We start from the raw sequence: 14,987 nt of genomic DNA on the forward strand, positions 1-14,987 counted from the left end.
GTAGGAACCTCAAGAGTATTTGACCTGCCTTGGGACAGAGGCTTAAGGTAGGTTATCATGACCTTACCCTGCTCCCATGGAGCTGAGTAGAGGGCGTCCCAGCCTCCCCACTTTGACAAGGAAAGCTCATCCTGCATCTTAACCTGCTCTGTTCTTTCCCTCCTTTACCAGAAAGCAGTTATGGCTGCTTCCTCAGCATCAAAATGTTAAGTTTTCAGCTATGTGACGTCAAGTCGCTGACCCTCTCTGGGCCTCAGTTTCCTCCTCTGTAAATTGAATGGGTTGGACTTAATGATCTCCAAGGATCCTTCCAGCTCTTATATTCTATCAGGTGAGAGGGAGGTGCCCTGTGAACCCAGATCGAAGTCCCTTTGAATCCCTCAGATGTATGACTGCTGAAGGTCCATGCCTGGTGAGGGTCTGTTCCCATTGGGAACAGTTGGACTCGTGGGATTTGTACAAAGGGGGAGAGAGAGGCTTATGGCCAAGCAGAGTAGGGCTTGAAGTCTCCTGGTGATGTCTCCTGATCCTTTGTCCTGGGCAGCTGAAATAAGTCATTTGTCTCAGCCCTCTGGAGATGATGTCTGTTGCTTAGCTGGAGCCCCCGAGGTTGCAGCCAGCACGGGGAGCAGAGTGGGCTTTTTCCTGTGGTTGTCTGGAACATCAGGAAGGATGTTGGTGGGCTTCCTGATGGATCTGAATCTCTCTAGGGTGTTGTCAAAGATCGACTCTGAAGTTTGTAAACTTATTTGTTTCTGTTGAGAAAGAAGGGGAGGAACTGGAGAAAGAAAGGAGAGAGGAAGGGAGTAAAAGAAGGAATGAAGGGAACTGAAGGAGGCAGGCAGAAAGAATATAAGGAAGAGGAGGGATGATAGAGAGAAGAAATGAAATAGAGTGGAAAGTGAATAAATGAGGAAGAAAGGAAGGAGAAGAAAAAGGAAGGAGAGAAAGAAAAGAAAACAAGAGAAGATAGGAAGGAAAGGGAAGGGAAAAAAAAAAGGAGAAAAGGGGAAGGAAAAGTTCAGTTTTCCCTGGATGGAAAGGGCCAGGTGAGCGGGGAGTCACTGATGAGTAGCTGAGTCAGTGCTGCCCCTTTCTTTTCCCTGGCCCAGATGTCCCTGTGCCAGGTGGGGGTGGCGTTCAGTGGGAACGCTCCATCTTTCGCTCTTTCCGATGCCTCCTTTCCTTCCTGTCCCGCCTTCGGGTCAGGTTTTTCTCTGAAACAGGAACACAGAACACTATTTCACTCTCTGAATGGCATGCATGAAGATAGTAGTCCCTATAATGCTTTATGATTAACAAACTGTATCACATCCCTTTTTGGTGTAATGGAAAGAGTACCAGAGTTGGAGTCAGAAGACCTGGGTTTGAATCTTAGCTCTGTTACTCTTTCCCTGTGTGATCATGGACAGTCCCGGAACTTCTCTGCGCCCCAGTACAATGGGGAGGTCAGATCTGTCCCTTCTAGCTATGATTTCTGAGAAGTGTGGAGAAGGGTAGAAGGAAAAGCATGAAAGTGGATTCCGAAAGTATCTGAGAGCCTGGAAGCCAGAGGAGAAAGAGAATATTACACCGTAGGAATTATGTAGTTCCATCTGCTCATATTAGAGATGAGGAAACTGAGATTCTTTCCATAGACAGATGATTTGGGAGGCATGGATTTGGGAGGCATTTTATCTTCCCACCAAACACCTGTCAGAGATAGGACCCCAGGCTAAATGGGCCGTGGGGCTGGCCTGGGGCATTTATGATGACTTTGCGTAAATACATCGCTTTCTCTTTCTAGGTTTCACTTTCTTCCTCTGTAAAATGAGAATTAGGGTAGATGATCTCTAGGGTCTTTTCTGACTCTAACCTTCTGTGGTCTTTGTCTTAAGGTCCCTTCTACCTCTATTATCCCTTCTAGTCCTTACATTTGGTGTTAGGTTCCTTCCAGCTCTCACATTCCACGTTCTAAGGTCCCTTCTACATTTAACATTCTATGTTCTAAGGTCCCTTCCACGTCTAACATTCTATGTTCTAAGGTCCCTTTAAGACCTTACAGACCCTAAGACCCTTTAAGACCCTCTAATGTTCTTAAGCTTTTATTGAATAAAGTGAGACATACCTCATTTCTATTCAAAACTCACCTCTGTCCCTCCCCAAAACACAGAGCCACTTTTCCAAAATTACTTTACCTCTGGTTGGGAGCAGGAGTGGGGTGGGGTGGGAAAATATCCTCCTTTGGGATCTGACTTCACTTGTGGACCGAATGCCTTTGTCTCTGTATCCCCTGACTCTGGATTTCTGAGGTCTGTAAATAATTCTCCTTTGCTCTGTCTCCCACTCTGCCAGTCTAGACAAACGCCTCCAGTGCTCCTGTTCCCGCCCTGGCTACTGTTCTTGGCACAGAGAGGACGGCTGTCTCCCCACCCTTAGCTTTTATGATCTGAGACATGGAAACTTCCTTTAAAAATCCAGGAATCCCACTTTGAGGGAAAGGCGCCTTAATGGACATAAGTGCCAGCAGACACAGCCAAGGACAGAGAGATCCCCAGGGGACACAGCTCAGTCCAGGGATTGAATCAGCCGCTATCAGTTCAACCACATGGGAGTGTCTCCAGGGGACTGATGCCACCCATAAGCATTTCCTTCCCCAAGAAGAAACACACATGGAAAAGCACAGTACAGTGGATGTACCACTCGATTAGGAGCTGAGAGACTCGGTTAGAATTTGCTATACAACTGTAGGCAGCGAGGTGGCACAGTGAAGAGTGCTGGATTCGAGTCATGAAGACCTAAGTTCAAACCCAGCCTTAGACAATTAATAGCTGTGTGACCCTGGACTTAACCTCTATTTGCCTCAGTTTCTTCAACTGTAAAATGGGGATTATAGTAACACCTACCTCACAAGGTTGTTGTATGGATTAAATGAAATAATACTTGTAAAGTACCTAGCACAATGCCTGGCACACAGTAGGTGCTATATAAATGTTTCTTCTTCTCCCTTTTTAAAATGAGGAGGTTGAACCATGGTAATAATGGTATACAGCATTTATATAGTAATATGTATATATATATTATATATATAGTAATAATGATATGTAGCATATATAGAAATTATAATATATTGCATTTATATGGTGCGTTAAGGTTGGTCAAGCGCTTTACACATATTATTTATTTCTCATGCCTACTCTAGCAATTAGGTGTAAATTATTACCCTCATTTTACAGAAGAGGAAACTGAGGCTGGGAGTGGTTAAGAGACTTGCCTAGGGTCACACAGCTAATAAGGGTCTGCAGTAGGATTCAAACTCAGGTCTTCCTAATTCCAGGCCCAGGGCTCTCTCCACTGTGTCTCCTAGCTACTCATCTAGTAGAAAGAGCACTTTCAGAGAATCTGGGTTCAACTGCTAGGCTATCAAATTAACTGGGTGACTTTTGAGAGGGCATTGAACCCGTCAGCCTCAGTTTCCTCATCTAGAAAATGATGAGGTAAGACTAGATTATCTCTAACGCACCTCTCACCTCTCATCCCTGTGATAAATGAACTGAATTTGGAGCCCTCTCCTTTCTATTCTGACATCTTATTTCTTAAGGCTCCTTCCTCTGTGGTTTGAATCGAGGCTAGCAACCAAGGGACAAAAAGTAGCTCATATGTGGCCTTAGACAAGACATTTAACCTCTCTGAGCCTGTTTCTTCTTCTGTAAAATAAGGCAATTAGGCTAATTCCTTCTAAAATCTCTTTGTAGCTTTAAATCCTGAGAGCAATTCCCATTTCTATAAGGCAAATGACTTTCCTCACACCAGCCCTGTGAGGTAACATGAGTATTATTTATAGGAAAGGAAACCGAGGCAAGGAGAAATGAAGGGTTTTGCCCAAGGTTACAGGGCAAGTTAATGTTAGAGTAAGGATTAGAACTCTCATCTCTTGACTGCAATTCCAGTGTTCTTTTTGTTTCCACTCCTAACTTTACCTCCTTAGACAGAGGATTTTCCCAAAGGAAGTATGCGTCCTAATTTTCAGTTTAATGAATTTTTCTCCTTCCTCACCCAAACCTGTATATCTCCAAGCCATGCCACCTGAGCTCCAGCCTCTGCCTTTATCCAGAAGGTCCCATTCCTCTGATCCTGGGCTCTGATTGGGGAGGTTCACCTTGCCTTGCCCTATCTCAGGCCCAACATACTACTTGCCTATCATCTCCAAGACATGCTGCTGGATGGTGGATTCATACTCCTTCTCTTCCCACCCCCAACCTTTACCTCCATTTTCCAACTCTACCTCTGAGAACAGCAATTAATTCAACATTATCGTTCCCGAAAGCACATGTCAATCAACTTCACTATGACTCCACTCACCATTCACTCCATTTAACCTTTGAAAAACTCTCCTCCGCTGGATGTATTATCTTGCCCTATTAGAATGTAAGCTCCTTGAAGGCAGGAACTGTCTCTCTTGCTTGTATTTGTATTCCTGATACTTAGCATGTGGCCTGGCACATACATACTAAATTCTTAATAAATGCTTATTCATCCATTCATCCCTTCAAAGCTGCTCCCTTCGCCTTTCCCAGATGGGTCTAATTAATATATGTATAGTAAGGTGTTGGTGTCAAAGAAAGACTTTAGATCTTAATTATCTGGGGACTGGTGCATAATCATCATCAAAGAATTCATGCTAGAACCTTAGTTACCCTTAATAACCCTTATTTGGGACAGTCCTTGGACAGAAGATACAATCTGAATCTGGGATCATACTGAAATCTTTTCCAGCTTAGTAGGACCTTTCATAGCTTCAGTTCCACTGACATTTGAGAAGTCTTTAAGAACCCAAGGCCATCTTCAAGCCATCAGAGAAGGATAACAACCATAATTCCATTTGGATGGTTCCTTATCATTTTTGAAGTGTTTGATATACAATGTCTCATTTGATTTCTATAGGGGACAATGGCATAACTCAAAAGAAGTCAGTCTTGGAATGGTAGAATTCTGGCCACCATGGCTGGCAAGAGGGACATTTTCAAGCAGGAGGTCTCCCCAGCACCTATTGCATCCCACTAGAGATTCAGCTGTTTCTTCTGCACATCTATTTCTACCCCAAAGGGCAGGGACTTAGCCAGAAACATCTCTGGGTCCTTCTTCCATCACCCCAAAAGGACTGAGCAGGCCAAGCCTTTCAGCATGTGTGATATCCCAAAGCTCAACCCCTTCCTCCTGCAGAGATGGGATCTGGAGTCAAAAATAGTTGGGTTCAAATCCCATCTCAGATACCAGTGAGCTGTGTGACCCTAAGCAAGTCACTTAACCCCTCTCTGCCTCAGTTTCCTTATCTGTAAAATGAGCTAGAGAAGGAAAAATGGCAAACTGTTCCAGTATCTTTGCCAAGAAAACTCCAAATGGGATCATGAAGAGTTGGACACAGCTGAAACGACTGAACAATAACAAAAAAGGACTGGGAATGGACCTGTTATTTCACTCATATAGGACACTCCCAGATGAGGAAACTCAACCCATCACTAGAGGTGTGCATCTCTGCTATTTGGAGTCTCAGAGAACTGGTCTAGAGCATTGAGCAGCAGAGTGACTTGCTCAAGGTCACACAGTCTCCCACAGAGGCAGGACTTGAACTCAGGTCTTCCTCTTTTCGAGGACAGCTCTTTCTCCACTACACCATATAGGAGGTTCTTAATAATTCTTTGGGGGCTGCTTGATTGTCACTAAAACGATTGATTCTTCTGTTCTCTGCCTTGGTCAGGCCCCAACAGGAGGGCTGTGACCAGTTCTCTGGCCACATTTTATTTTATTTTTTATTTTATTTTTTTTTAGGCAATTGGGGTTAAGTGACTTGCCCAGGGTCACACAGCTAGTAAGTGTCAAATGTTTGGTCTGAGGCCGGATTTGAACTGAGGTCCTCCTGACTTCAGGGCAGTGCTCTATCCACTGTGCCACCTAGCTACTCCTCTGGCCACATTTTAGGAAGGCCCTGCAGAAACTGGAGCTGTCCAAAGGAGGGCAACTGGACAGATGATAGGGCTAGAGGCTAGGCTGTGGGAGGATCAAAGGAACAGAAAGGGGGGGGGGGGGGGGGCAGGAAACCTAGTTACTGTATTAAGTATCTGAAGAGCTGTTATGGGGACAAGGGATTAGATGCTTGACCTTTGAGGGTAGAATTAGGAACAATGAGTGCAAGTAATGGGGAGCCAGATTTCAGGGTGGTGGAACACGTGAGCATGTGCTCCCTCCCCCAAAGAGTTCGTGATTTTTAAGGAGGAGCCTAGAGGTCAAAACTTAGCTCAAAGGATTGAAGTGCTGAAAGGGAACTCCAATGCCTTGATCATTCCACAAGTAGCTGCTTCTACATGAGGTAGGTTAGCCTGATCTATCAGGAGAGGGCCAGGGGCACAGAGCCACCTCCCCAACCCCACCACCCCTCACCCCCAACCCAGGAAGGAGCTAGCGACTTTTTGCTTGGCATTCAAGGCATTCCACAATCTGTTGCTGCTTTCCCTTTCCAGACTAATGTGACTGCTCTTTACATACTCTATGCTACAGCTAACCTGCACTGGAGTCTTTCCCCAACATATTCTTAGCCTTTCCTTCCTCCTTACTTGCCTTTGTTTATTTTGTTCTTCCTGTTTAGAATCTCCTTCTTCCCTGTCCTGGACTGCTGAATTTCTATCCATCCTTTAAAGCTCAGCTCAAAGGTCATTTCCTCCCAGAAGCCTTACCTGATTTCTGCAGCTACTAATCACTGACCCATTCACACCTCATATGGTACAGTGCTCAGTACTTTCTTGATATACTCATATCATTTTATTTTTCTGTCCTAGCTGTCTATTTGCATTTTATCTCCCTCACGAATTCTGAGCACTCTGAGGGCAGGGAAGGCATCTTGTCTAAACCTGCTATCTCTCCCAGAACCTAGCATAGGGTTCTGCATTCTGCAGGTGCTTGATAAAGATTTGTTGATGGGGACAGTAGTCCCAACTCACCAGGCTGATTCCCCTTGTGGATCCAAATAGGCCCAACAAGCTGGCTAATAGGAAAGAGGGAGGGGGAAACAGGTTCTAACTCAGGCCAGAGTCACTGAATTTCTTTGGGGGCTTCCTCTGAGTCTGAATTGGGTATATAGGGTTTAGAGCTAGAAGACACCTAGTTCAATATATCCCCCCCCCCACAACATACACAACTCCTTTTTATATATAAGGAAACAAGTCTAGAAAAGTTAAATCACTTGACCAAGGCATCACAGCAAGTGAACGGCACAGTCAGGATTCCAGTCCAGGTCTTCTGATCCCAAAGACACTCTTCCAGGGTACTTTACTGTTTCCCTCCTTTATCCTCATCTCTAGCCACTCCAAGTTTTGGAGCCAAGAAAGCTGGTGAGTTGGAGGTCTGTAACTGTCCAGGATGTGCAAGGAAATCAGCTTCTACTGCCTCCTCAGATCACATCTGCTCACATAGGCACAAGCCTGGGCACACTCACACACTCTCCCCGCCCTCCACTGACTGTCTCGTGGGGAGTCCTACATTCCTCCTTTTTTGCTCATATACTGCTGTCTTAATGACCAAGCAGGGAGGAGGAGGAGCTGTGGTGAAGGGGGAGAAGTTTCCCCTTAATTGGTGCCAGCTGCCACCATGTTTCTAGTTAGTTCAAACTTCCAATGGTTCTTGTCACTCAGATGTAGAGCTATTCTGAGTCATAGTCAGAGAGAAATGATTTGATGTCTCCTCCATACATATGCCCATATGCACACACATGGATACAGATATGCTCACCCATGCAATGAGCCTTGTACTGCTAAACTCTTGAGGCCTGTTGATTGCCCTCAACCTGGTTTAGCCCATCTGCCTAGACGGTTTTATCGGGGTGGGGGTGGGGTGGCCACTGCACATGCCACAGCTTCTTGGAGCCACAGGTGAGAGTGGGACATACTATATTCCTGACCAAGAGCTTGTCATGTCTGGGTTTTAAAGTATGACCCAGAAATTTAAACCCCATCCTCAAATACCATTTCTACGTCCTGAAACAGATTTTTTTCCTTCTGTAGCCCTTGCTTCAGTCTGCAGCAGTGAGGAAAACATTACTGGCTCCCCTCCATTTCTGGGTCAAGACTTTATAATTGTTAGCAATGCTTTCTAGAATCCTTCCAGTCACATCATCTGTGGCCGTGTCAATCACCAGGAGTGACTGAAGTAGTCAACATGTTTGACAAGCCTTGGGACCTTCCTCCCAACTGGCACTACCACCAGGTACTTTGGTGGTCACACCAAGGATGTGCTGAGTGTGGCCTTCTCTTCAGACAACAGCCAGATTGTCTCTGGTTCCCAGGATAAGACTATCAAGCGGGGTGTCTGGAAACTGCAGGGTGAGAGCCACTCAGAGTCCGTTTTTCCTCCATTGACCCATAAGCAATAGGGGTTGTATGGGGTGTTCAGGAGGCCTAGCACCTCTGGTGTGAGGGCTTGCTGAGACCTTCTCAGGGCTGCCCATTCACCTTTGGTGTCCCCCTGCACCCAACTCTCACCTGTGGCTCCAAGGAGCTGTTGCATGAACAGCAGCCACAGCCTGGTAAAATTGTCTTGGCAGATGGGCTAAACCAGGCTGAAGATAACTGATAGGCCTCAAACCCATGAGTGAGTTAGGGGAATGTCTACCCCAAGCACATGAAGACTTCCTCTGGTAGAATGGGCAGATGTGAACAATCTGTTCCAGTGGCCATGAAGGCAGCTGAAGCAGGTGCTGTGGAGTGCTCAGAGCCTGGTCAGGCATCCAAGATGCCAAGGTTATCCACTGCTTCCAGGCCCAATGCCAGTCACCTTGACTGCTGTCCTTTCACCGGACTTTGATGATCCTGGGAGAGAGAGTGGCTGGTGACTTTGTGCAATTCTGCCTCACTTAAATCCAATTCACTCTCAAGTCGAGACATCACCCATCATGTCATCGGTGGTCTTCAAAAGTGAAGGATTAATGACAACAACAAGCAATATCCAGGACTAACCAGCTAGATGTTGTAATGGATAGAGCACTGGGCCTAGAGTCAGGAAGACCTGAGCTCAAGTCTAGCCTTCTGCAAACACTCACCAGCTATGTGACCCTGGGCAAGTTGCATAATCTCTGTGTGCCTGTTTTCTATCCCTATAGAATGGGTAAAATAATAGCACCAACCTCCCAGGATTGCTGTGGGGATCAAATGAGAACATATCCATAAATCACTAAGTACAGTGTTTGGCACATAGTAGGTGCTTCATAAATGCTTGCTTCCTTCCTTCCAGAGCCTTTCAGTGCATGTGTCATTTCAAAGCTGGTTGCTTCTTTCTTGTTCAGGAGGTCCCATTATAACACAGGTGTCAGGGATAGCTTAATTTCCAGCATACTTTATACTTTGACTCTACAAGGTATGGCCTTTTTGGGAGACTCCTACAATCCAACAACGTCCTAAGTCTTTTAAATGCTTTTACCAAGGGCATTAATCCTTTTTAATATGTTTCCTGACTAAAACTCCTGCAATTTTTCCTCTTGCTAATAAAAGAGGATATTTATTAGAACTATCCCAGCTGAGACAATCAGGTACAAGAGTGACGTCCATTTTTCCCGGCTTTCACCTACTCATAACTAGGTCAGGCCTTTCCTTCATGGCAGCCACCCCCAGTTCTTACCTAAGATGCAAACCAAGGTTCCTGCAGACCATTTATACAGATAGTTACCTAATTCAAGGCTGTAGTGGGGTTCATGTGGCCCAACTGTGATGCTGTGACAAGAAAGGAGCTTGGAGTCATGGTTAGGGGCAGCTCTCGGGGCAAGGAGTCAGGAGAGGTGGATTCTGGCTCTTGCTATGCTGTTACTGGCTCTGCGACTTCCTCTCCCTGGGCCTCAGACTCTTTACTTATAACACAAAGGAGCGGACAAGATGGTCTGTAGGGTCCTTCCCAGCTCTGACAATCTGTATTCTGAAATTTTGCCTAATAGTCTCTGATTCTCAGGCTGGCTCAGCCCCCAGCAGCCTGGGTTGTCATGGGCCCTCTCAGGTCCTCACCTCCAGGGCAGTGCCTCCTGATGGGACAGTTTCTTGACTCGGACAGAGCTTGGCAGGCTGCTGCCCCCTCCTCTCGACTGCCTCGGCTGACCTCACGCACTCGGGTCTCTAGGCCCCAGGCTGAACCGCAGGTTTTCCCATCCTGGCTGCAGGGACTCCAGACACTCCAGGGTCCAAATTCACATTCCTCTACATGGTATGGGGTGGCGGTGGGGGTTGAAGGGAAGGACAAGGAGAGGAAAGGAAGAATGTAATAAATTGATAATATATATATATGTATATGTATATATATATAATATATATTATATATGAACTGATAATTCACATTTCCGGAGAAAGACTCAAGATCAAAGACTTAAGAACCAGAATATATTTTGGAGGCTGGTTAGTCCAATCTTTTGATTTGATTTTTGTGAGGCAATTGGGGTTAAGTGACTTGCCCAGGGTCACACAACTAGTAAGTGTCAAGTGTCTGAGACCGGATTTGATCTCAGGTCCTCCTGACTCCAGGGCCGGTGTTCCATCTACTGCAGCACCTAGCTGTCCCACAACCCTTTGGTTTTACAAATGAGGAAGCTGAGCCCAACAAAGATTCAATGAATTGTCTAAAGTCATACAAGACAATAAGTCATAGACCCAGAATTCAAAATCAGGCTAACTCTAAAGTCAGTTCCCTTTCCACTGGACCACTGTGCCTTCCTAAAGTGTTCCTTGCAATAGTTCTGTGAGGTGGGCTGTATATTATTATGCCCACTTTACCAATGGGAAAACTGAAGCCAAGAGAAGTTTGAGTGACATGAGTCACACAACTAACAAGTCTCAGAACTGAGATTAGTGGTTGCTTTGTTTAACAAATAGAGAAAAAATATCAAAGCCAGGAAGATCTGCAGTGTTGGGATTGGAGTCAGGAAGACCTGAGTTCAAATCTAGTCTTAGCACTTACTAGCTGTGTGACCCTGGGCAAGTCACTTAACCTCTGGTTGCCTCAGTTTCCTCATCTGTAAAATGAGGATTAATAATAGCACCTTCCTCCCAGGGTTGTTGTGATGATCAGATGAGATAGTAACTGTAAAGTGCTTAGTTCAGGGTTTGGTATATAAAAGGTGCTATATGTTAACTACTATTATTCAGATCCCACTTCTGACACATAATGGCTGTGCGCCATGAGGGAAAGTCACTTAACACTTCAGTGCTCTAGGGCTAGATCCTCTCTAAGATGCCAAATTGCAGAGAAGGTGCCAACTTGCGTTAGTAGAGCGAATTTCCTCACTTGGGAGTTCTCTAGACCAGCGAAATTACAAGGCCAGTTTCTATCCCTCTCAACTCTGAGTCTGGTGTTACATTATGTTGAGTGGGGTTGGGGTCATAGTCTCCCGTCACTTATCCCAGAATTTGTGACTTGGAAGGGACTTCAGTAGTATGTAGTCCAGCCCTCACATGAAAGGAATTCCCACCAAGACATACACAAGTGGTCATCCGCCCTCTCCTTGCAAGCTTTCCCTGCCAAGGAACGAAAGCCAATCACCTCTCCAGGCAACTTACTATACTTTGGGGCATCTGCAATGGTTTTTCCTAATGTCAGGCCTAAATTAATTTCCTCAACTTCTACCCATTTCTTCTGCTTCTGCCTTATGAGACTAAGCAGAAAGATCCTTTCTCTATTTAACGGCCATTCAAATACTTAAAGATAGCTATCATGTTCCCTAAGTCCTCTCTCTTCTCCAGGGTAAACTAGATCCCAGTTCCTTCAATAAATAATTCATAACCATTATTAATGATCACAATAATTATAACTTCTATCCATAAGAATTAAGCATTGTTATTTAGGTTCAAAATACTTTTCCTTCCATTTTCCCATCAGATTGTCACAACAGTCCTGGTAAGAAGAGAGCACAAATGTGATTTTCCCTTTAATCACAGAGAAGGAAACTGAGGCTCAGGAAAAAAGAGAGATTTATCTGAGACCACCACAGAGTTAGATGATAGTGGGGAGTCTCAGTCACAGGTCATCAAGAAAAAATAGACTGGGGTAGGAGGAGGTTGAGGCAGTGGCCTGTGGCTTCTGGCTTACCTTGGCATTCCCACGTGCTCTGGTGGGCAATGGTGCCTGGTGGGCAGGTGGGAGCACATTTCCCCTTGTGCAAAAAAAACCTCCTTTTGCACCGAATGCAGAAGTCTTGACTGAAACAGCTGTCACAGGTGGACCCACATTCTGTAACACAACAACAGCTTCTGCCATGAGGAACAGTAGGGTAGATGCCCTCTCACCCCCACCCAGTAGCCATCAGGAGCAGGGGAGGGGCATACTACTCAGCAGGGATCTTTGGAAAGGTGGGCAAAACACAATAGTATGGGTCCTAAATGATCCTTATCATGGAATCAAAGAATAACAATAATTAACTTTTATATATCACTGTAAGGTTTACAAAGTTCTTTACATATATTATCTTTTTTGAGTCTTACAGCAACCCTGTGAACATGCCATTAGTATCTCTATTTTACAGTTGAGGAAAATGAGGTTGACAGGTTAAGTCACTAGCTCTGTGATCTTGGGCCTCAGTTCCCACAGCTGCAAAGCTGGGGCATCGGACTCAATGACATCTAAGGTTCTTAGAGGCTCTAAATCTATGATCCTATAATTTGCCCAGGGTTGCATGACTCCAAAGTGTCTGAATGAGATAGGATTTGAATTCAGGTCTTCCTGACCGCAAGTCCTCTCTACTACACTTCATTATTGCTTCTAGGTCAAAGACTGTCAAGTTGAAAGGAACCTTAGGAATCCTCTAATCCAACTGCCTCATTTTATAGGAGAACTTCAGTCCAAGAGAAAGAAAAGGACTTTTTCAAGACCACCCGGTAGGGTGAATTTGGACTTGAAAATCCACCCCATAGGTTTTTCCTGTGTGCTGCACTGACACCTCCATTCCCTATGAGCTGAAGCTTAAGGCAAAGATGATGCCCTAGTTTGAGTTTAGACCCAGAGAGATCAAGTCAGTGACTTAAGTAAGGTCACAAAGTGAGCCTGGAACCAAATCCCCATCTTTGCATTCCCAGGTTAATTTACTACCTATTCGCTTTTGTAAATAGGGTCATGTCAGGCAGTATCAGGAAGGAAGGGAAAAAAAAAACCCTTCTGGGGCCTGGGCTGGGGGAAGAAGGATGATGTGGAGTAGATGTTCTTGGCCACAAGCCCCACATACTTTTGCACCTGTTGACCTCGTGGCCACGCACACCAAAGTATCCATGGGGACAGTCGTGTACACACTTCCCGTACTGGCGGATGCCATCTCGGCGGATGTGGAGAAAAAGTCGTGGCTGGCAGGTGGAACAGCCATTCTCCTCTGAGCAGATCAGACAGCCGGTGCAATTCTCCTTCAGCCCGACCCCCACTGTAGCGAGAACCAAGGGGTAGGTGAGAGAAAGGAGAATCAGGGATGTCCAGACTCAATAGCAACATGTGCGCTCAGTAAAAGCCATGTCCTCTCCTCTTCCCCTGCCACACAAGGATACAGAATTAAATAAACACCTTTTATCAAAATATACACAGCTCATAAGAGCACAACTGTATGGGAATGGAGAAAAAGAAACACAGTCACACCAATGAGACAGGATGCTTCTCCTTATCTCATTAAAGCAGTAGCCTATAAGCACCAGCAACAGCCACGCCTTGATGCTGGTGATCTGATATGATGAAGCCTTAGCTTTAGCTAAGTTATTTTTGAAAAGAAACCTTGTTACACTCTGTAAATGAGTTATTTCCAGTATTGTGGGATCCACAGCGTTGGAGTATTCTGACTTATTGTTCACTTACATGAGTTGATGTACCTCCCTCAGAAAGTCCCCATTCAGGCACTGATCCAGAGAGCTGTGACTGGTATATTGTTTCATGCTAGCAAGGCAGAATTGTAGTAGCTCAAAAGTAATGTGAAATGTGCAGATTTAGAGACATTTCCACTCCAAATGTTCACACAGACTATTTGTGCCCGACCTGTGGTAGAGCTTTCCAAGCTCACGTAGGTCTGATCAGCCATGGTCAAACACATTCTACCTTGACCCCAACATAGTGATATCATTTTGGTCCTCTTCAATTATGAAGGACCACAACCATTGTTCCTAGGAAGAAAAAAGATCCCTTGGAAGGGACTGGTTGGTTTGTATTTACCTTTGAGCAGTAGAAAGAAAGTTGGGAGTCTGAACTGGTCATATTAGGAAGAGCAGTTATTGATGATACAGCCTGAATCTAGACAAAGCCATCTCGGCTTTTGTCTGAGAGAATAGTTGCAAATTAACTTTGAGGTATCCCTGTCTCTGTCCTTCACCTATAACACTTGTCAAGTAAGTAAGGAGAGAGAGAAAGACAGAGAGTTTGAGTCCAACGGGAAAAGAAGTCTATGGCATACTAAAGAATAACACTAAGGAAATAATTATCAACATTATCATAATTCCAATTCATTTATCGTGGTGCTCTACAGTTAGCAAAGGGCTATGATCTTATATGACCCTGTTAGAGCTGATCAAATGCTTTTTCCAGGTAAATCTAGTGTGATGCACATTTTCTTTGGATAGAAACTATTTGGCCATAGGTCCAGAATTCTCCAGGGGGTGATCGAGGCATTAGGTACTAGAAGTTTCTCTGCTTCCGCTTGCCTCCAAGACACTGCTACCTGGATGTCCTCTCTCACCACAGACTCAGTATGTTTAAACTGCTAGACTCATAGAAAGTCAGAAGTAAAGGGACTCTTTGAACATAAAATGTAAGAGATGGAAGGAGTCTTACTTAAAACACAGAACATTGAAGGTCAGACCTGGAAAAAATACATATATATATATATATTCACACACATATAAATATATATATATGTATATATGTATAAATATATATATATATACACAAATTGAAAGGAATGTCAGAGCTGAGAGAGGCCTTAGAATATGTAATGTCAGAGCTGAGAGGCACCTTAGAACATA

General features: G+C 44.8%; 1 protein-coding gene across 1 annotated transcript in view; it reads right to left on the reverse strand.

The window, feature by feature from the left end:
- Positions 1 to 1,140: 1,140 nt before the first annotated feature.
- The window catches only part of LOC114046871 (R-spondin-4-like), a 38,858-nt gene continuing 25,011 nt past the window's right edge, over positions 1,141 to 14,987 (reverse strand). The window contains exons 2-5 of the mRNA XM_027867447.1: positions 13,220 to 13,408; positions 12,091 to 12,231; positions 10,020 to 10,208; positions 1,141 to 1,217 (exon numbers count right to left, since the gene is read on the reverse strand). Coding sequence (XP_027723248.1) covers positions 1,141 to 1,217; positions 10,020 to 10,208; positions 12,091 to 12,231; positions 13,220 to 13,408 — 596 coding nt within the window. The remainder of the gene's footprint in view (positions 1,218 to 10,019; positions 10,209 to 12,090; positions 12,232 to 13,219; positions 13,409 to 14,987) is intronic.

The sequence above is a fragment of the Vombatus ursinus genome, unplaced genomic scaffold, assembly GCF_900497805.2.
Source record: "Vombatus ursinus unplaced genomic scaffold, bare-nosed wombat genome assembly UNPS02014786.1, whole genome shotgun sequence".
NCBI classification, from domain to species: Eukaryota; Metazoa; Chordata; class Mammalia; order Diprotodontia; family Vombatidae; genus Vombatus; species Vombatus ursinus.